This window comes from Ranitomeya imitator, chromosome 6, assembly GCF_032444005.1.
Source record: "Ranitomeya imitator isolate aRanImi1 chromosome 6, aRanImi1.pri, whole genome shotgun sequence".
NCBI classification, from domain to species: domain Eukaryota; kingdom Metazoa; phylum Chordata; class Amphibia; order Anura; family Dendrobatidae; genus Ranitomeya; species Ranitomeya imitator.
The window spans coordinates 81,014,015-81,036,745 of NC_091287.1; the positions used below are offsets into that span (position 1 = coordinate 81,014,015).

The 22,731-nt window shown below is 42.6% G+C and overlaps 1 protein-coding gene across 1 annotated transcript in view; it reads right to left on the minus strand.

Annotated features, from left to right (window-relative positions):
- The window catches only part of ITGB8 (integrin subunit beta 8), a 130,896-nt gene that overhangs the window by 12,669 nt on the left and 95,496 nt on the right, over positions 1-22,731 (minus strand). The window contains exons 7-11 of the mRNA XM_069729820.1: positions 16,341-16,436; positions 16,165-16,254; positions 14,422-14,556; positions 5,640-6,045; positions 2,918-3,140 (exon numbers count right to left, since the gene is read on the minus strand). Coding sequence (XP_069585921.1) covers positions 2,918-3,140; positions 5,640-6,045; positions 14,422-14,556; positions 16,165-16,254; positions 16,341-16,436 — 950 coding nt within the window. The remainder of the gene's footprint in view (positions 1-2,917; positions 3,141-5,639; positions 6,046-14,421; positions 14,557-16,164; positions 16,255-16,340; positions 16,437-22,731) is intronic.

Sequence of the window (22,731 nt, forward strand, 5' to 3'; positions counted from 1 at the left end):
AAAACTAAAAGAGCCACCTTGTTAGAATGCAGCATTACTGCTGCACAAGGTGGCTCTTTTAGTTTATAACGGCTGGAGGGGGTGACAGTGTCCCTTTAATACATTTATATCCCCCCAAAAAGCTATTATTGTCCCAAATAATAACAAAGAGACAACCGCATGTTACCACATAGGCCACAAGTGATCTGGAACATCAATATGTGATGACAGCAGGTCATAGAGTCTAGAAAAACAGCAAGCCCAATATAACGGCCCAATGGCCAGTCCATCCTATCCTCCCAGCTATTAACCAGTGTTGTTCCTCCAGTGATGTACCCTGTTATACTGCCTCCCCCACAAGACATCTGCCCCCACCGGTCCCATGTAAGGAAAGGGAGGCAGCAAAGACAGTCAACATAGCAATCCTTTGTTAGGGAGGGTAGTGTTTATGGAAATTGCGGATGTGTAATGAGTTTCGGCATTTACTAAGACAACAGCGTAGGAGCCGGACGCGATGAAGAACGGTTTCATATTCTGTAAAGGACATGAACCGTGAAAGCTTTGCCTTCGTACTACGAAAACATATTCTGCATGCTGGATTGAAGGGAGTAGCTGTGTAAACAGATGGAGACGGTGATTTGCAGCTGGGCCACGTCTTGGCTTATAGGCTTCTAGAATGTTTAACTCAGAGGGTAAAACGTAATAGTTACAGCTTTTAAAGGGAACCTGTCACATCCAATATGGCGTCCGATCTACAGGTGCCATGGTGTAGAGCAGGAAGAGCTAAGGGGGTCGATATTTGTGGGATTCGGCATCAATAGTATTTCATTCGATATTTTGCTTTTCCTATGCTTAGTAGTCCAGTGGGCGGACCTAATTGATTGACAGCTTCCCTCTGACCAATTACCAGATAGGACCGCCCACTGGACTCCTGCACATAGAAGGAGCAGATATTTATATGCGGAAGAACAAGCTGAAACTTTTCCCACAAAGCTATATATCAATCAAACCCTCCTTGACAACTTGCTGCCCATATATAGGGCTGCATATACAATGTGACACATTCCTGTACGCTGTCCTGTGGAATATGGCGTTATTTACTAGTCATAAACTACCAACAGGTGGGAGCGGACAGTGATATACAATATAGTACGCATCAAGCATAATTAATGTAGCGCTTTGCGCTAGTGCTTTATATGGAACATAAATATAGATATTGCAGTCATCTAGCAGCAGAATAGCTTTTCCAGTTTATACATACATAACTTACTGAATTATGAAAAGCTACAACTTTCTATATAATTTGTGTTATAACCTGTCAAAAGAGTGAAAATGTCGCTGGTTGTGGAGAAAAACCATTCTTATTTAGGAGCTGAAATACTGCATAGATCGTGTCCTGCTCACCGCTTGGAGGTTGCTACACTTGTGAATGGACACATTTAAGACAAAAAAAGAAAAATTTGGGAAAATATCTGTGCAATTTATGTGCCATCTATATTAAACCTTGTGGAAGGGCTTGTATGGAAAATGCAAGCTGCCTATTCAGTAGCAATTAGTGATGAGCGAATATACTCATTACTCGAGATTTCCTGAGCACGCTCGGGGGTCCTCTGAGTATTTTTTTAGTGCTCGGAGATTTAATTTTCATTGCCGCAGCTGAATGATTTACATCTGATAGCCAGCATAACTACATGTGGGGGTTGCCTGGTTGTTAGGAAATCCCCACATGTAATCAAGCTGACTAGTAGCTGTAAATCATTCAGCTGAGGCGATGAAAACTAAATCTCCGAGCACTAAAACATACTCGGAGGACACCCGAGCGTGCTCGGGAAATCTCGAGTAACGAGTATATTAGCTCATCACTAGTAGCAATCCTAAAAGTCAATATCGACCCTTTAACGAGCCTTATTGCCATATGACTTAGGATATAAAGCCAAACCAGTGTAGAAAATGAAAATTGCCTTTTAACTTTTAAGGGGAACCTGCCGTCCAGTCTGCAGGCATCATGTTATATAGAGCAGGAGGAGTGGAGCAGATTAACATAGTTTTGTGGGAAAAGATTCAGTATCACTTGTGCATTAATCATTTAAACCTCTGCTATTTCTGGGATTTGGGGTCCAGTGGGCGGTGCTATCAGCGACTGACAGCTTTCTTTGTTACATACAGGGATGGCTGTCAGTCACTGATTGGACCGCCCACTGGACTGGAAATCTACATATCTATAATCTATAGATCAATCTACTCCATTCTTTCGAGTCTGTAACTTGGTGCCCGAAGATTGGACTTCATTTCCATGGTGACAGGTTCCTTTTTGAAGTAAATTCACAAAGTAAAAAACAATATTTATTTGCAATCTAATTGAGGGGTCGTCAATGCTTTGATGTAGTACAAGCCCCCCTGCATCGAAGCAGATAGAGTCGGAGTTGGAGTTAAGCTGGCCATTCATATCAGATATATATAGACCGAAGGGGCCAATTTTATAGACTTCTCGGTGGAAGATGCAGACTCTTGCCAGATGGCAGATGTTGAGGAAACTAAGCGTCAGGCATCTTGGTGGGTCACAATTCCTAACTGAGTATACATGGGAACATGTGGCGTTAGTCTGCTGAATTCTGCCCATCCGTATTACTGCATAAGGGAAGCTGCTTCAAGATGGCTTCCTGCGAGTTTACCTAAGAATCAGGCAGTACAACTGGACAGACCTGACCGTTAAAGACCAAGGCACTGAGTGGGCAGAACGCATAGAAACCAAGGAGACGAAGAGATCTGCAGTACTTATGGGCATGATATCAAACCCATATATTGACCTACTTGGAACAATTTAATGCGCACACAATGGTAGAGTTTATGAATTTGATGGTTGCCCACATATTTCATGCCATATAGTGTACATCCAAATGCAAATACTATAGATAGCTAATACAAAAATCTAACAAACCAGTTGTCTGTGCAGGTATTGCTACATCCAGAGCAGTATTGGCACAAAGGGCCAAAGCTTATGTCATTAGTGCACTCGCATTTGCCACATGCGCAGGTTCCCCTCCCACTGCATACAAGTCCATTAGAGTCCATACAGTGTTGCTTTGATGAGGAGCATTGACAACGGTCACCTTCCCAGCCGCTGAGACATCTACAGTGCCCATTCTTACATTCACCATTACCTAGCAGACAAACAAAGACAACTATTAATTGAAGTCTATTAATAAAACAGGCCATTTAGAATGGTCTACGTTTCTGTGCTTATTAACCAGTTAGTATATCTTCATAATAATATCTTTATTATTTCTAATACAAAGCTAAATATATGCATAGCTAGAGTAAAAAAAAAAATAGAATTAGTTCTGCCATGTGTCACCACTAGAGGGAGCATACTGAAAACAAAGCAGTAAGCTCCTGAGCTCCCCCTTGTGGCTGCCAAGCCCCAACCACTCTTTTCTAACGTAAATGTCAACTTCAGGACATTTTTGTAGCATTTCATTATACTGTTTAAAGATTGACTTTACTGGATAATTTACAAACTGATGTGTATTTTACAAGCCACGAGCATTCCAGGATAAATGATCCGGTTCTAGGGGTGTCTCGGAAAAACATTCCAAATTCTAATGTAATCCAGTGCTGTTTATAATGGCTCCCCTGCAGAGGAACGTCTGCTTAACATAACAAACAGCACACATTACTTGTAATACAACATTTCGCTCTCACAGTTTATGCCTTTTCACACACTGTGAATAACATACATGTTCACAGTGCCCATGAGTTAAAGCAGAGGGGGTCCTCAGGGCAGATGTCGTACTGATCGGTGGAGTCTTACGCCTCATTTCCTGAGCGAGTGTGTGCCGTAAGCTGCAAACCCCGCTCACTACCAGGATCTGACCCATTACTGTCAGCTAAGGCTTAAAAACATGACACAATCATCTGCAGCACGGAATACGGTATTCCGCCACCCACATGAGTGGCCTTCCACTCTTCCCTTCCCTGTCGGCAGGCTGAGAATCCTAGTTTCAGAGCAGCTGGAGAGCTACGTGATGGAGACCATTATCTCAGAAAGAGACAAAAAAAACTGATTCACGTTGATTTTTTTTCATTCCTTTAGGAGCCCCAGTGTTTTTGATAACAAGTATATAGCAGTCTTCTGTAGAGCTATTTTTGCTGGAACCCGAATCCATCATGCTGGCTGCAGCTCTCTCACAAAGGCTATCCCACAAAAAATGTCATCAATGTTATCAATAGATAAATATCTGATTGATCGCTGGGTGACCCCCATGGTTAGTAAGAGCAAAATCACTAGCACCTCCCATTGCTCCTCACTGTATGACCTCAGCGAGGAGGAGTATGAATGGAGTGGTGGTCACATATTCACCCTGATGATCCACTGCATGTCTAAGTTATGAAATTGGCGATTTCTGCCCGATACACATTGAATGGAGTCGTGCTGTATGACCACCACTACATTCATACTTTACTTACTGTAGTTAATAAGCATACAGTGAGGAGGAACAGGAAGCAATCATAGATTTAAAGAGGTTGTCCATTACTTTAGAACTGATGACCTACCTTTAGGATAGGTCATCAATGTCTGATCGGTCAGGGTCCGACACCCGGAATCCCTCGCCGATCAGCTGTTATTGGCGTCGGCCGAAAGTATTCGCTTGTAAAGCTGCTCAGTCTTCTGATATTGGCCGGGGTTTGGTACCAGGGCTGTGGAGTCGGAGTCATGGAGTCAGTGTCTATTTTGGAGTGAGTCAGAGTTGGAGTCGGTATAAAATGGACTGACTCGGACTACTAAAATATGTAATAAATTGGGTTCAGTAGTTCAGTGCAGGATGTACTGTAAATGTTTTTAGAATAATTTTGGAAAGTTATAAAATGTCCTATAAATGTCCGTTCTATTCCTGATCTAAGGATCTCGGCTTTTAGTTGACATGAATCAGTGCTGCACTTTATGTACAAGTAGTGAGGCAGTGCTGTGGAGTCAGAAGTCAGGGAAATTGAGGAGTTGGAGTCAGAGTTGGAGTAAATGGTTTGTGTTACCTACTTACTATACAGCTCTGCTTGGTACTACACATCCGCCTCCTATTCAAATCTGTAGAAGGTGGATGTGCAGTACCCTGCGGCGGCCACATCAGAAGACGGAGCAGCTCTAAGTAGTGGACTACCTCTTTAAGGGTCAAGCTACGTACTGGGCTGTTTCTGGTGGCCATATAGACATTGAATTGAATAGTGGATGCACATGTGTTACCACTGATCCATATAAACTTTTCCTCACTGGACAGCATAAGGTAAAGAGAAACAGGGAGCTTGAGACCCCAGGTCTAGCAATCAGTGGAGGTCCCAGGAGAGGGTCCGTCAGCAAACATACAATTAACAGCCATGCAATGCACTCAGCTGTTTCTGTGGGCTCCATAGACAAAGGATGGAGCAGCAGACCACACCTGTGCCCACTATTCTACTTAAATTCCTCCTAGCTACAATTGGGCAGAATACAGTGAGGACAAGTTGGGGCTCAGAACCCATCTTCTAGTAATCATAGGGGGCCTCATACATCATACATAAAACGACTATTTTGTAAACATTTGATCAAGTATTTTTATGAAATAACCCCTGAAGACATCTCAGAAATGTGAACACAGCTGACGACATTTCGTGGCTGAGCTACTTACCAGAACATAATTTTCCAAGGTTGTATGGGCAAGAAAAATTGTCCATTTCACAGTATTTCCCATAAATTTTTCCCAGTTTGGTTTTAGAGCAGTAGCATTTTCCACACAGACAGGTTCCTCGTCCACTACACTCAGACTCAGATGAGGATTGCCTGCAGTTTTCAGCCTGAGGCTCCTTGTCTCCTGAGCCGCAGATGCCGTCTCTACATGGAACTCCTGGACAATCGGGATGGACCTCGGTAACACACTTGTCTTTATGCCTCAGTGGACTGTTACACTGACAGGTGCAACTTTTATGAATCTTTATTTTAGCAGTTTCATTGAAACCAATAGGTTTAAGAATGATGTAGTTGTGTTCTCCTTCTACATCGCAAGTGTCCATAGTCACTGATACATTGAAAAGTACCTAAAGAACAAGAAAACGTTGACATTATATCATGCAATTGTACCAGCAAAGGACTAACCTACATCTCCTGCCGATTTCAGGCCTGGCTTATAACTATATCAAAGTATTGAGAAAACTCAAGTTAAATAGAAAGCTGAAAGGTTAAAACCTTTTTTCATGGAATCCTAGACACCAAACTCAACGCAACGAATGAATCAAGTCTCCCTGGAAGATTTTATGATGCTGGAAGCCAAGGAGTGTAATGCAGTTAGGCACTAGAGACTGGCGTAGAGGGAGAGCAGAGACTGTATTTGGGATGGGACCTCCTAAAAAAAACACCATCATGAACTGCTAACACCTTACTTGGCTAGTGAAAAAGTACATACCATCCCGCGTAAGCCCTCTACTTAGCCACACTCTGTCCTTCTGGCAGCAAAGCAAAAAGAGACTTAAACTTAAACCGTTCTGTATTATTATTTTATCTCTCGCATTCAGTTCCTCGGTCAGAGACGGAAATCTGGACATACAATAAAACCCGTCAAATGACGTTAGTCAGCTACTAACTACAAAAACAAAAATGCATTTAAAATCACACCTGTGATCTACCAGAAAAAATGTACAAAAGGCTTTTTAGGGAACATGACATATAGGAAACGGGTTTGTAATGTCTAAAGATTTCTGTGCAGAGATATGCCATTGCTTGAATGTATGAGCCCAAAGTGAAATGGTGAACTGTAAGGTCCTGATGAGGACAGTCTCTATTCTGAGCTGTGTTAGGTACCTTGTGCGGATGCACATCACCATCTGCATCAATAACTACTTCTTGCCTGGTGTGGATACTGGCAAGTATGTGTGAACATTGACATGGATGGTGATTTGAATCCACATACTCGCTGTGACAATGAGAAACTGAGAATTGTTATCCCAGGGAAACTATTAATGGCCCCACAGGGCACCAACGCAACAAACATAACCGAAAAAAAAAGGGGGATATAGGTGCCAGGACAGAGTGAAATAATACAAATGATCAAAAAATGCCCAGCACTGCCGCCGGCACTCGGGACCGGAGTGTGCGGCTGCATGTATTTCTATGCAGCTGAGCGCTCCGGTCCGAGTGCCGGCGGCAGTGCTGGGTATTGAGAAGCGAGACTCGTGCGAGTTTCTCGCAAGTGTGACCCCGACCTTAATACTCAACTCACAGTAAGAATCATAAGTAATGGAAGTAAATGTTCAATAACAGAGGGGTTCACCCACCAAACACCTGATGCGCGTTTCACTGTGGCTTCATTAGGAGTCTCTATTAGAGATGAGCGGTGTTCGAGTCAAACTGTCCGCCAATTTCAAATTCGAGCTGTTTTGGGCGGTGTTCGAGTCGTTCGTCGAACTCGAACAATTTGCTTAATTTTCGGCTGTTCGAGTTTCTGTTCGATAACTGTTCGTTCACCAAAAGCCTCACTTGATTTTCACATTAAAACTGTTTATCATTGTTAATAGACTGTTTTAGTGTATAGTGGGGGGGATAGATCTGTGCTGAAATAATGCCGATCTCCTTTTTTTTTTTTCTTTCCCGCATTTACAGTGGGCGATGCAGTCTCTCAGCCTATCAGCAGTGTCCACACACACAGCAATGTGCATGTGATGCACACAAGCAAGGGCATGTGTCATTGGCTGTGTATGTCACATGTCCTTGCCCTATAAGAACCAGCTATTTGCCCCGTCGCCACCATTTCCTCACTGCTGCAGCTTAGTGTTAGACAGCACCGCTGCTGCTGTGGGCGCTATACAGTCTAAGAGTGTGAATTGCGAGCGAATTTGTAGTTAGATAGAGAGAGATAGGTTTAGGGAGTCGGGACTAGTTGTAATATCAGCCCTTTTCAGGGTAGGTTACAGCAGTTCATAGCACTTTTTGCCAGGCAGGTCTGTGCCAGTGCTGTGCAAGTGTTTGTCACAGCATTTGGTGCAATCTAGCTCAGCCAATCCTTTTGGGCTAGTAGCAATGTCTCGTTGTCATCTGAGTAGCCCGCCTGTGAAGCTAGCTACCACGCCTGTGTATCTAAATTTTTACTGCATCTAACCCAGTAAATTGTTTTAGCCTAGTAGCTGTGTCTGCACGTCAGCGGAGTAGCCCGCCTGTGAAGCTAGCTGGTGTTGAGCGCTCTCCGACATCGAGACCACCACATTTTGATCAAGGCAACATAACATCTCCGCCTGCACCTTCCTCACAGACCAGCAGTTTGCCAGGGACACCCTACTCAACCCCATCTAAGCACAGCAGCCAGCCCTCGGTCCCTCAGATGTGGACAAGTAAAAGACCATTTCCTCCTAGCCATGACAAAGCTAAGAGGTTGAATTTCACCATCTGCAAGCTGTTGGCTACAGAAATGCTGCCTTTCCGCCTGGTGGACACAGAGGATTTTCGAGACCTTATGTCTGTCGAGGTGCCCCAGTACCAGATGCCCAGTAACCACTACTTCTCAAAAAAAAGCTGTGCCTGCGCTACACCAGCATGTCGCACACAACATCACCGCTTCCTTGAGAAACTCTGTGTGACAGGGTGCATTTCACCACAGACACTTGGACGAGCAGACATGGACAGGGGCGTTACATGTCGGTGACTGGGCACTGGGTAACTATGGTGACAGCAGAAGGGGCTATTGTCCAAGTTTTGCCGTCCCCACGAGTTGCGCGTCGATCCTCTGTATCTATAAGTTCCTCCACTGCTTCTGCCTCCTCAACCTCCTCTCAGTCCTCCACCTGCACCCAAAGCCTGTCTGGTAATGCCTCCTTACTATGCTGTCACCAGGGCTCAAGGGCATCAGGCGGTGTTTACCTTGAAATGTCTGGGAAATGTGAGTCACACAGCTGAGGAGTTGTGGTCAGCTCTGGAGACCGAGTTCCATCAATGGTTGTCTCCACTCAACCTGCAGCCAGGGAAGGCCGTGTGGGACAATGCTGCAAACCTGGGTGCGGCCCTTCGCCTAAGCTTCAGTGTCTGCTAGTCATCTAGCCCAGGAAATCCTTTTGGTCCTAGTAGCAGTTTCTGCTACTCAGCAGAGTACCCCACCCATGAAGCAAGCTACACTGCCTGTTTATCTAATTACTAATTTTTAACTGTATCTAGCGCAGGCAATACTTTGCTGAGTAGCAGACACTGCTACTAGGCCCAGAGTACCCCACCAACGAAGCAAGCTATACCACCTGTTTATCTAAGCACTAATTTTTAACTGCATCTAGCCCAGGCAATACTTTGGGCCTAGTAGCAGTATCTGCTACTCAGCAGAGTACCCCAACATGAAGCAAGCTACACTGCCTTCTTCCTTTCCCCTCGGCTCTGGGGTGTCTGTTCTCCCTCCAGCTCTCTCCTTCTCATAGGTGGACTACCGCATGTATTCACACTGTGGCAAATCTTTTGGGCCCAGGCATAAGAAGTCGTCGAGGTAATGGATAATATATGCCCCCTTAGAAACGTCCATGACGACCCATTTGAGGAAGCAACTAAACGCCTCAAATAGTGAGCAGGATATGGAACACCCCATGGGCAAACAGCGATCTATGTAGTATGCTCCTTCACAGAAGAAGCCCAATAGGAGGACACTATTCGGAAGCACAGGTAGTAACCGGAACGCCCCCTCAATGTCTGTTTTGGCCATTAGGGTGCCCCTTCCCAACTTCTTGACCCGCCTGATTGCATCGTCAAAGGAGGTACAGTATACAGTACTGTACTTGGTTCGGCATCGATGTTGTCGTTTACTGACCTGCCCCTTGGATATGACAAATGGTGGATTAGTCTGAATGTATTGGGTTCCTTTTTTGGCACGACTCCCAACGGTGGTACCACTACATCTTCTAAGGAAAGTGTTCTGAATGGACCCGCCATTCTACCTAAAGATATTCCTTTTTTAAACTTTTTTGTCACGACGTCTGGGTGTTGGTAGGCTGATTTTAGATTTTTACTCCAGCCTTTCTTGATTTTAGAAGGGCATGACATGCCTATATCTGTGTCTCCTCCTCCTTTTACTCCTTCACCTCTTTTCTTTGACTATATGTACTTGTGACTTTTCCATGTGTTTGTTGTGTCTTCTGAGCAGTTTGTCAGCTTTTGGACACCTTTTAAGGTGTTTTCTATGTGTTTGTATGTGTTTGTGTTTGCCTGCCATTGGTTTCAATGGGGTTCGACAGTGTTCGTCGAACGTTCGACGAACATTCGTTGAACACGCCCCAATTCGAACACTAGGGGGGTGGCTCAACACTAGTCTCTACGACAATGCTAAATCAATGAGCACATTGGGATGCACTTGGGGGGTTGAACAGAGTTTTGTTTTTGAAATTGCGCTCAGTTTAAACTTAGCATTTTTCCTGCAGTTTTTGCTGCATTTTGACGAGCAGAATGGTTGTAAAACCATTTGGGAATATTTACTTTGGATTAATGTACAGGATATTACATTTACTTAATATTTAGATCAATGTTTTTGTGGCGATTTTTTCCAATTTTTTGTGCATTTTTCACATACTAGGTGTTAACTTTAAAAAACGAAGTATGCTCTAGGTAACAATTGCATTCTCTTACTGGTTCCTATATCAGACAGGAAAACGCATGAAACCTGAGTGTTTGAAAAGAGTGTTTAAAAAAATAAAAGAAGAAACATGCTTAATGTATTCTAAAAGGCAAATTAAAAAAAAAAATCCTTCAAAAATTGTATTAAAAGGTCACCAAGCGTGTGGCAAATTAATGTACATGGCACACATGAACATTTGAAATCAATATATTTCATATACTGGAATATTCCCAACCAAAGGAAATCACTGAGATATTGGAAATAGAAGATCATGGTCACAGTTTTGAAATAACTCATAGAAAAATACAGACATGTTTTATTATCTGCATTTTTCTGAGCTCCTCACAGCTGATACATGACCACAGTCCACATCAAAGTTGAAGGTGCGTGCAAACAAAAAGCCTGTAACAGCCAAGTGTGCAAAATGTTTACTGAAACTCAACAGCAAAAATGATTTTTAGCCCCAGATTTAGTAAAAAAACAAAAACAACACATCAAACATTTGCAATTTTTGGTTCCCTTAATGAAGCAGAAAAAGTCTGTGAAGCCGCTGTGAGCACTACGTCTTAGAGAAGGATCCTCAATAGGACATCTACACCACTAAGTAGAGACTCACAGAACGACCATTCTAAGATTTGCTGGAGCCTGGACTGTGACACGGTCAGACATTTTGGCAACAGACTGCAATGATGAAAAAAGTAACTGAAGGTGGGAAGTGCAGATGGAATAGTTTGACACTTATAATCTACAGTTTGTGCAATCATTTCCCATAACAGATGTGTAGGTCGAAGCAAGGTCAAACACACGCCATAAAGTGAGGCTTAGAATGGTTCAGAACTCTTCCAAAGAAAAAGGCCGGGAATTGGTGAGATGTCAAATTCTGCCACTATAGCAACATGCAGAAAAATAGTTTATTTGGATTTTAATTTTGTTTGTTACTGTAACAGTAAAACATAATGTTATAAAATGATGTATCTGATGTAATACATGGAGGCCGTATCCATAGCAAAATCACTATGAACTTGGTTTAAAGAAATGGCTGTAGTGACAGGAAAATGGGAAACAAACATACTGTACATTAAATTTACATTTTGCAGGCATGCTATATCTCCAATAGTTTCAGATGGTCCCAGGTAAATGGTAAAAGTATCTTTTTAATGCAAAAAATCTGTTTCTGCTCTTATGCTGGGTCCAAGAAGATGGGGCAGGGCGAGTCTTTGTTATTTATTTCTATGACCTTCTTTGACATACACAGAAAAAAGTGGTTAATGATGGATCTTTATTTCCATATTAATAAAATAGCAGCTCTGTAGTTGGGTTGTGTGATCTCATGGTGACCCTCTGGGAATCACCTGGCTTTATGTTCTCTGAAGGTGGTCACCAGAACTACCTGTATGATGAAATTGAATGGATAATACCACTGAAGTTCTCTGGGATAAATAAAAACTTCTATCATAGATACTGATGATGCTTGGACGGCTCCTGGCACACGGTTAAGGCTCCCATACAGATATCTACAGGTCTAGCTGACAGTCTGATGTGTATGGCGGCCTCCAGACTGTCTCACTATAGATGATGTTGGAAGACAGAAAATATAAACCACTGCCAGAGATATATGACAGAGGCTCTGTCATAGAGAACACAGGAGAGCTCGGCCAGCTGGCTGAGCTCGCCTATGTAATGGAGAGTCGGACCGACAGCTATCTAAAGTGTATTCCAGGCTTTAGAATGTAGGAGATCACAGTTCAGCAGCAGCTTATTTAGGAAACTAGAGGTGAGTCTAGCCACAGAGTTACCACATTCCGTTGACGTAGCACAGGATTTATAGCAGAGCATAAAGGAATACAATGCAAGGTTCAATACAAGAATCAAGAGAGATTCTGAAGTGAACAGCAGGCTGAACTACATGGAAGAAAGTCCAACATATATAAAAGAAGTGCACCGTGTGATACACAATTAGATGGGGGTGCAGAAATGCTGGACTGTTTCTTTAAAAAGGACATGGCACCTCCGCTAATGTGTTTCAGCAAATATTTTAATTTCCCAATTCTGCAGCATCTTTTCTTATTCATTGTGCAATTTCCGTCAATCCTAGTTGAAATTGGAATACATTGAGCACTGAGTGTAACCAGTTGGGGACTAGTGATGAGCGAACGTGCTCGGATAGCGTGTTATCAGAGCATGCTAGGGTGTTATCCGAATATCTTGGGCGTGTTCGAGTAATATGTTTGAAACCGTGTGGCTGCGTGTTTTACGGCTGTTAGACATGAGGGGATTCCCTAACAAACAGGCTGTCTAACAGCCGAGAATCATGCAGCCGCGGGAACATATTATCCGAGGATGCCAAAGACACTCGGATAACACCGGATCATTCTCAGATAACACGTTATTATCCGAGCACGTTCACTCATCACTATTGGGGACGTGTCCCTGCAAACTCTCACATTATTACACATAATAAGTCCCATAGACCAAAGACCTAGGGACGCAAACTGGTGCAAATTACTATGCCAACCTTATAAAATCATTCTTTATTTAGATATGTCTAAAATAACAATAACAGACAAATACAAAAATCAAGATTGCCTTGATGGTCTGCACTGGGTGGAGGACCACCTTACAAAAACAATGTCATACAATAGTATTAAAATAGTGCATGTAGTTTACATCACAATCGGTGGCATCCACGAGAAGGATACCTAGTATTATAGTGCAATATATTGCAGAATTCAGAGCCTATTAGGTGCATTCACCATTACATATTCATCTGTTCACAGATCTACTAACCCCCTCATATTCTAAGGTTGGATGGCGCAAACATTGTATATGTATGCATCACTTCTACAAAGTCTACCTTATAGTCAGTCAGTATATCACTACATGTCCCCATAGGCAATTGCCTCTATGAGAGAACATTTTTTACCAATTTCCGTAGTATATTCATAAGTCACTGAATCATGGATTCAATAAGTGCATAGTGCTGAGAGATCAATTATCCATGCACCCTGTAAGACCAAAGGAACACAATTGCCAGCATCCATAAAGAAAATGGGCGAAACGAGGGCAGTCCGAGCCCCAAACTCTCACACTGTCCAATCAGTGCTCTGCCAGTCTCGACAGCGTAGAGACACACACATTTGGCAAGATAATGACATCACCCAGGAGGAGTCAACTCATGAGTTTCTAATAGGAACCACAGAGGAACATAGAAGATGCTCCAGAATCGTCATTTCATACCTGCACTCAGTCATGTTATTCATTAATGTGTACACCTTGTTCGCTTCGTGATGGGCACAGAGGATTTTTTCCTCATTTCAGGCTCCCAAATGGAGATTGTGTACAGAATTTAACAGCAATGACAAGGAATTGATCAAAAATGAGGTTTCTGAAAGTGTTTGTTTTGCATCAGAGAATATATTAAAACCAAGAAGAAATCATGAGGATGCTTTAGTTTTGGCTTGGAGAATTAGGGTGCCTGTGGGGAGCACTTACATAGTGCTGGTCAGCCCATCTGTTCTAATAGTATGGGGGTCACCAGTAGGCTATAAGATAGACACTGCACTACACTTATCTGTGTGACTGGCGCTCTATACGTCTCCGTGTGCACTTATGACACTAGGCCGCCCTCCTCCATGAATGATAGGTGTGTGAGCGGTTATTTCATCAGTATTTTGCACCTCTGCTGCGTAAGCCTTTATCATGGTGGTCTGCTGTATCCTGTAGTGCATTCATATTGGGACTTGGTGATGGTAAATATGGCTGCCTTTCTTCCATGAGGTTAGTTGAGCTCATTCAGGCGATGCATTTCTGCAGCTGTGGAGAATATTTAGATTGGCTGTACCTTATCATTGCTCTGTACATTACGACATCCTTCCATCCCAGAATGTCTGCTCCCATCTGGACATATAGCAGTAATATTTACAGAAATGCCCTTCATCGGATTATCCACTTGAATCCTCATTTCGGAGAGAAGTGCCTGCAGAGAAGACATCACAGATTACGTTAGATATAATTACAGTGGTGTCCATCCTTTTATTTCATGATTGGGTTTGTCACAATAGGTTAATCGATTCCTATGCATAAAGAAAGCCCTGTAAGCGCTGCTCACGGTCCCCCGTGAACCACATGGATCTCCGAACAGCAAAGCGCCATTTCATCAAGCGAAATTTACCAACACAGTAGATATGTCCGATTATCCACCACCCTCGGATTCTTCAGATGGAACCTGAAAACCCATCTCTTCAGGAAAGCCTACAGCCTGCAATAACCATTCTGCCGCCTCACCACCACCTGAGCTGCCGCCTCACCACCAACCGAGCTGCCGCCTCACCACCACCAGAGCTGCCGCCTCACCGCTACCAGAGCTGCCGCCTCACCACCACCAGAGCTGCCGCCTCACCACCAACCGAGCTGCCGCCTCACCACCACCAGAGCTGCCGCCTCACCACTACCAGAGCTGCCGCACCCCCAACCTTCTGTCTCTTCCCCATTATCCCATAGAATGTATGTCCGCCAGGACAGGGTCTTCTCCCCTGTGTACCAGTCTGTCACTGTAAATTTGTTTACTGTAAACGATATCTATAACTCTGTACATAACCGCTTCTCATGTACAGCACCGTGGAAGTAGTGGTGCTATATAAATAAATAATAATAATAATGTGTCAGAAGAAAAACAGGCTTATAGGTGCAATTAGGCTTATAGGTGTAATCTTCATGTCTCCAGTCACAGCTAAAACTCTGCACCGGAATCACAATGCTTGCAGGACCCTGGGGGTCGTGAGTGCTGCAAGACTGTCGACCGTTGATAAACGTCAGCGCTGCACAAAGCCCAGCAAGTGCCGACGTTTATCTACAGTGGGCGATCGGGAACTGGTTAAAAGGATTGTCCACTACCCAAGGGTGTTCATTTAATAATACTTTTCAATAAAACAAATTCTGTTGATTTACCTGGAAGGTCCGCTACCATCTCCTTTGGATCTAAGCAGCACCTTCAGTGTTGATCCATACCTCTGAAGCGAGGGTTGGAACTACTTCTTACAGAGGAAGCAGCAACCATTAACCTACTAGGACGGTTTGAATGCCCAGACAAGGCATGTGTTTAGGTGACTAACAGGACAAAGAGCTGGTTAGGAAGGGAAATTAGCAATAAATACACAAATGCTGTTGGGTTGGAGAGCATGGGGGATCTGACAGGTTCCTTTTAAAATGTAGCATTTAAAGGCTAAGTTGCAACTACTTTTCTTTGGTGTTGGAGAACATCCCCTTTTGGACCATTGAAAGCTATTTGACCTGGAAGCCTGACCAGTGTATATTCCGCTCACCACACCCAGACCACAGATTGTTCACCCTTGAAGTCTCCATGGATACTTACAGTATCTCCAACACATAAGTGGTGGGCTGAATTGTTACTTTTTCTATTTTTGGCAATTAGCATTGGCCTTGTGGAGTTGTTCCTCCCTCTGGATCAGCACGTTAGGCTATCAATTGTGCTCGATAATTAAGTATTCCAGCTAAACGGAGCAGCAGGTAAGACTGAATATCCATTGGCTCATGTTTCGTACCACCAAAATCCTTGCGCACTGACCTGGTAAGCTTCAACCACCACATTCTTAATATTTGACGTAGTGTCATCCAGTTTCTTGGCTACTGTTCCTGGCAGCAATGGTAAAAGATCCTATAAAAAAGTGAAAGAACAAAAGTCATTTACAACTAAAGAGAAAAAAATCTTTTAAAAGAACTACAATCCTTATTTTTTTTTACCTTATACCAATTGAAGGTGCTTCCCCGGACAGCAAATAGACCGTAGACATGGTTGTCTGCCAATTTATCCCCCAGCAAACCCAGAGATGGATACTCCTGTAAGGAAATACAATTCCATCAACTATTCAAAACATGAAGCAGGTTGTGCAGCTGGGTATGACTCCACCAAGTGTGTTATCATGGACGGTGCTTGATATTCCTGTTTCCTGACATTGCTTTTACATGATCTCTGTATAGGGAAACTTATTTTAACTGAACACAACAATGGACCCTAATAAAAATCCATTTCCGTATATCGGGGAGAGGGCATGCTGGTGTACAGAATGTACTTTGTCCAGCACTACTATGAATTTTGTTCTTCTGTCCAGAAGACGGAAAGAACAACAGAATTTGTAACACATAAACCAAACAGGAATGTTAATATCATTTTGTATACCGCGACATATGTTACTAATCACATGTGTGTAAACTGTGTTCCAAATACAGCAAATATCATCTGATCCCGATAAAACAAAAAAAAAAATTTAAATACTAAAATTACTTCCAATCCCTGCCCAAACAAATTTCAGATTGTTCCTCATAGTTCTTATGCTTGGTTTCTGCCCCCCACAAACTTTTAATGGTCATATCTACTTCCAATACTATATTTTTTATGTCATTTTCAATGTGGAAATACTATGGATAAAACTTGCTGTGAAAATTTACTCCATACACTGACAGGTCGCAGATGTGAAATGAAAATCGTCACTCAATTCACAATGTAGATTTTCTGCGCGGATTTTCAACACTGGTAGGCCGGCGTCACACTCAGCGTATAAAAATACGGCCGTAATACGCAGAAAAGTCCCAAAAATAGTGGTCCGTATCTCCTCCGTAAGCAGGGTGTGTCAGCGTATTTTGCGCATGGCATCCTCTGTATGTAATCCGTATGGCATCCGTACTGCGAGATTTTCTCGCAGGCTTGCAAAACCGACATACGGTTAGACAATGGATCCATGTGCTCAAAAAATAATAAAAACATATGTACTATCTATATATATATATATATATATATATATATATATATATATATATATATATATATATATTAGTGAGACACATATATATATATTAATATTTCATCCAGCGCGAGATAGCTTAAAAGCCGGTAATTCAATTGCCGGCTTTTGCTATCTCCTTCCAAAACCCAACATGATTTGAGACATGGTTTACGTACAGTAAACCATGTCATATCCCCATTTTTTTTGCATATTCCACACTACTAATGTTAGTAGTGTGTATGTGCAAAATTTGGGCGCTTTAGCTATTAAATTTAAGGGTTAAATGGCGGAAAAAATTGGCGTGGGCTCCCACACAATTTTCTCCGCCAGAGTAGTAAAACCAGTGACTGAGGGCAGATATTAATAGCCTGGAGAGGGTCCATGGTTATTGGCCCCCCCCTGGCTAAAAACATCTGCCCCCAGCCACCCCAGAAAAGGCACATCTGGAAGATGCGCCTATTCTGGCACTAACCGTGGGGGGGCAATAACCGTGGACCCTCTCCAGGCTATTAATATCTGCCCTCAGTCACTGGCTTTACTACTCTGGCGGAGAAAATTGCGCGGGAGCCCACACCAATTTTTTCCGCCATTTAACCCTTTAATTTAATAGCTAGAACGGCCAAATTTTGCATAGACACACTACTAACATTAGTAGTGTGGAATATGCAAAAAAAATGGGGATATGAGATGATTTACTGTATGTAAACCATGTCTCATATCATGTCGGGTTTAGGAAGGAGATAGCAAAAGCCGGTAATTGAATTACCGGCTTTAAAGCTATCTAGCGCTGTATGAAGTAATAATATATATACATATATGTGTCTACTGACATATATATATATAGACAGTATATATGTTTTTTTTTTTTTACACATGGATCCCTTGTATAGCCGTATGTTGGTTTTGCAAGCCTGCGAGAAAAACACGCAGTACGGATGCCATACGGATTACATACGGAGGATGCCATGCGCAAAAAACGCTGAAACACCCTGCCTACGGAGGAGCTACGGACCACTATTTTGGGGACTTTTCAGCGTATTACGGCCGTAATATATGGACCGTATTGTCTTACGCTGAGTGTGACTCCAGCCTTATACTGTAGTTCTAGCAAAATGGATGAGCTTTAGGGTATGTGCACACGTTGCGGATTCTCTGCGGATCCGCAGCGTTTTTTGCAGTGCAGAAACGCTGCAGATCCGCAATTGATTTACAGTACAATGTAAATCAATGAAAAAAAAAAAATGCTGTGCACACTTTGCGGAAAATCCACTGCGGAAACACTGCGGATTAAAAGAAGCAGCATGTCACTTCTTTTTTGTGAATCTGCAGCGTTTTTGTACCCATTCCATTATAGAAAACCGCAGGGGTAAAAAATGCAGCAAACCCGCAAGAAAACCGCAGCAAAAACGCACAAAAAAACGCTGCAAGACCGCACAAAAAATGCGACAAATCCGCAGGTACATTTTCTGCCAGGAGTGGCAGAATCCGCACCAGAAATTCCTAAGCCTAATCCGCAACGTGTGCACATAGCCTCATAGAGATCTTGTGCCCTCTGTGCTTCTTTGTAATGCTGCGTAAACTGACCCTCGGTGCCTGTTTCAAATTCGCAGCAAACTCTACAGTTTTCTGTGCGGAATTTCCCGTAGACTTGCATTAGGTAAAAAACACACTTCTGTTTTTAGTGCGTTTCCGCAGCAGAAACACAGCAAAAATGCATGAAATCCTAAGTATGTCAATAAAGTTTTGTCAAAGCAAAAAAAAAAACGCATGTTAAAAAAAACGCACAAAAAAATGCAGCAAAAAAATGCAAGTAGCCCGATTTAAATAGTAGGTGCAGAAATTCTGCAGCATCAAAAACTCACCAAAATCTCATGGGTGGAACGTAGCTATTTAGAGTATGTGGTATGCAGCAGGATTCTGTCCGGATTCTAGCCTGGATTACTTTACGGCCGGCGTCACACTAGCGACTTTTACGGACGTATGAGCGCATAAAATACGTCCGTAAAACACGCATTACACACGGCCCAATTATTCTCTATGCCCCAGCTCCTATCTGCCGTATTTTACTGATCCGTATTATACGGCTTTCTACGGCCGAAGAAAATCGCAGCATGCTGCGTTTGTCACCGTCAAAATCGCCAATGAAAGTCTATGGAAGCCAGAAAAATACGGATTACACACGGACCAGCAGTGTGACTTGCGAGAAATACGCAGCGGTGTTACAGAGAAAAGCCGGCAATTCAGTGCGGTGTACAGTAAAATCACACTGACAGCTTACAATAGAATAGGTAGAATAAATGTGTACACATAGAATAGGTATATATATATATATATATATATATATATATATATGTCATTGAGACACATATATGTATATATATTAATATTTCATACAGCGCTAGATAACTTTAAAGCCAGTAATTCAATTGCCGGCTTTTGCTCTCTCCTTCCAAAACCCGACATGATATAAGACATGGTTTACATACAGTAAACCATGTCATATCCCCATTTTTTTTGCATATTCCACACTACTAATGTTAGTAGTGTGTATGTGCAAAATTTGGGCGCTCTAGCTATTAAATTTAAGGGTTAAATGGCGGAAAAAATTGGCGTGGGCTCCCGCACAATTTTCTCCGCCAGAGTAGTAAAGCCAGTGACTGAGGGCAGATATTAATAGCCTGGAGAGGGTCCACGGTTATTGCCCCCCCCCCCCCCCCCCCCCCCGGCTAAAAACATCTGCCCCCAGCCACCCCAGAAAAGGCACATCTGGAAGATGCGCCTATTCTGGCACTTGGCCACTCTCTTCCCATTCCCGTGTAGCGGTGGGATATGGGGTAATGAAGGGTTAATGTCACCTTGCTATTGTAAGGTGACATTAAGCCAGATTAATAATGGAGAGGCGTCAATTATGACACCTATCCATTATTAATCCAATAGTCTGAAATGGTTAAAAAAACACAAACACATTATTAAAAAGTCTTTTAATGAAATAAAAACACATGTTGTTTGAATATTTTATTATTCTGGTAATCCACCTGAAGACCCTCGCTCTGTGACAAGGAAAAAATAATAAACCAACAATATACATATGTTCATATGAGGACAACCAGCAGAGGGCGCCTCTTATGAACTCGAGCCTGGGAGCTTTCTAGGAAAGTTCCCACGATCTAGGGACAACCAGCAGAGGGCGCCTCACCGCAAATGAAGGTAAATATAGGTCATTGACCTACTTTACCTTCATTCCCCGGGGTTTTGCAGCAAGGAGCAGCGCTGCATTAGCAGAGCTCCTTGCTGCAAAATATTTTAACCCCTTCAGATGGATTTACATCGTGGGACTTTACAGATCTTCGGAAGGTATGGATATTGTTGTTTTTTTTTGTTTTTTTTGTTAGAGATCGAGGGTCTTCAGTGAGTGGATTGAGCGTACAATAAAATATTACAACAACCTTTGCTTTTATTTCATTAAAATAATTTATAATAATGTGTTTGTGTTTTTTAACCCTTTACTAGTATTGGATTAATAATGGATAGGTGTCATAATTGACGCCTCTCCATTATTAATTTGGCTTAATGTACAATAGCAAGGTGGCATTAACCCTTCATTACCCCATATCCCACCGCTACACGGGAATGGGAAGAGAGTGGCCAAGTGCCAGAATAGGCGCATCTTCCAGATGTGCCTTTTCTGGGGTGGCTGGGGGCAGGTGTTTTTAGCCAGGGGGGGGGGGGGAGGGCAATAACCATGGACCCTCTCCAGGCTATTAATATCTGCCCTCAGTCACTGGCTAGACTACTCTGGCGGAGAAAATTGCGCGGGAGCCCACGCCAATTTTTTCCGCCATTTAACCCTTTAATTTAATAGCTAGAACGGCCAAATTTTGCACATACACACTACTAACATTAGTAGTGTAGAATATGCAAAAAAATGGGGATATGAGATGGTTTACTGTATGTAAATCATGTCTCATATCATGTCGGGTTTAGGAAGGAGATAGCAAAAGCCGGCAATTGAATTACCGGCTTTAAAGCTATCTAGCGCTGTATGAAGTAATAATATATATACATACAGTATATGTGTCTCACTGACATATATATATATATATATATATATATATATATATACCTATTCTATGTGTACACATTTATTCTACATATTCTACTGTAAGCTGTCAGTGTGATTTTACTGTACACCGCACTGAATTACCGGCTTTTCTCTCTAACACCGCTGCGTATTTCTCACAAGTCACACTGCTGGTCCGTGTGTAATCCGTATTTTTGGGGCTTCCATAGACTTTCACTGGCGTTTTTTTTGCGCAATACGGTGACAAACGCAGCATGCTGCGATTTTCTACGGCCGTAGAAAGACGTATAATACTGATCAGTAAAATACGGCAGATAGGAGCAGGGGCATAGAGAATAATTGTGCCGTTTGTTTGGCGAGTTTTACGGACGTATTTTCTGCGCTCTTACGTCCGTAAAACTCGCTAGTGTGACTCCAGCCTAAGATGCTGCATCTTTGACACAGCAAAAATATGCAGCATCAAAAACGCACCAAAAGCTCATTGTGGGATCATAGCCTAAAGGTTTTGCTCATGTTCACCCTTTAATTTCCTTACTCGACAATTTACCCTATTACACTAAAGACTAATGACTCCTTTATTTATGAGACAACATAAATTGGAAGCAGGCAGCTGCAAACTACCGGATGTTGTGACTAAACCCACATCCCTATTAGTCCCGTGATCCCAATTTCCTAAGAAGTTTACGCTTCACTTTAAAGTTATGCTTGTAGCAGGAAAAAATGCACTAAATGTAATTTCAAGACTAAACCCACAATTTATAAGCAAGCTCCTGTGTGCTCGGTACACAGTGTTTACACCGCCACGTGCCCACATCAAAGTGTTCCCTGTAATCTCCTCCTGTGAGATACTTGTCATCTCTTGGTGTCTTCAGACGTAGTGAGACAGGGTTAAAAATTGGTGCTAAGAGCGACTAGTACAGTCAGGGCAGCTGCTTACTGTAGTTAGGATTTTGCTGAAAAAGACACTTGAGAAGAGCATTGAGATTTGCTGTCAGTCATCTGCTTACAGCCAATCAGCACTGTTTAGAGAGCAGATAATTGGACGCTCAGCACAATTCTCCGCCCAAATTTCCATTTTAGTTGAATACCAACCACAGTATAATTCCCTTCAAACTCCAGTTATTGTATAGCATGAGTTCCTAGCTCCCCCAAACTGTTCTCTTTCTGAACATCATGTAATGATGCCCCTGTGTAATCAGGCCATTTTGCCATGTGCCTGACTGTATCGTTTTTTACACACGGTGTTAACGGCTCTAAAAAAAATTCTCAC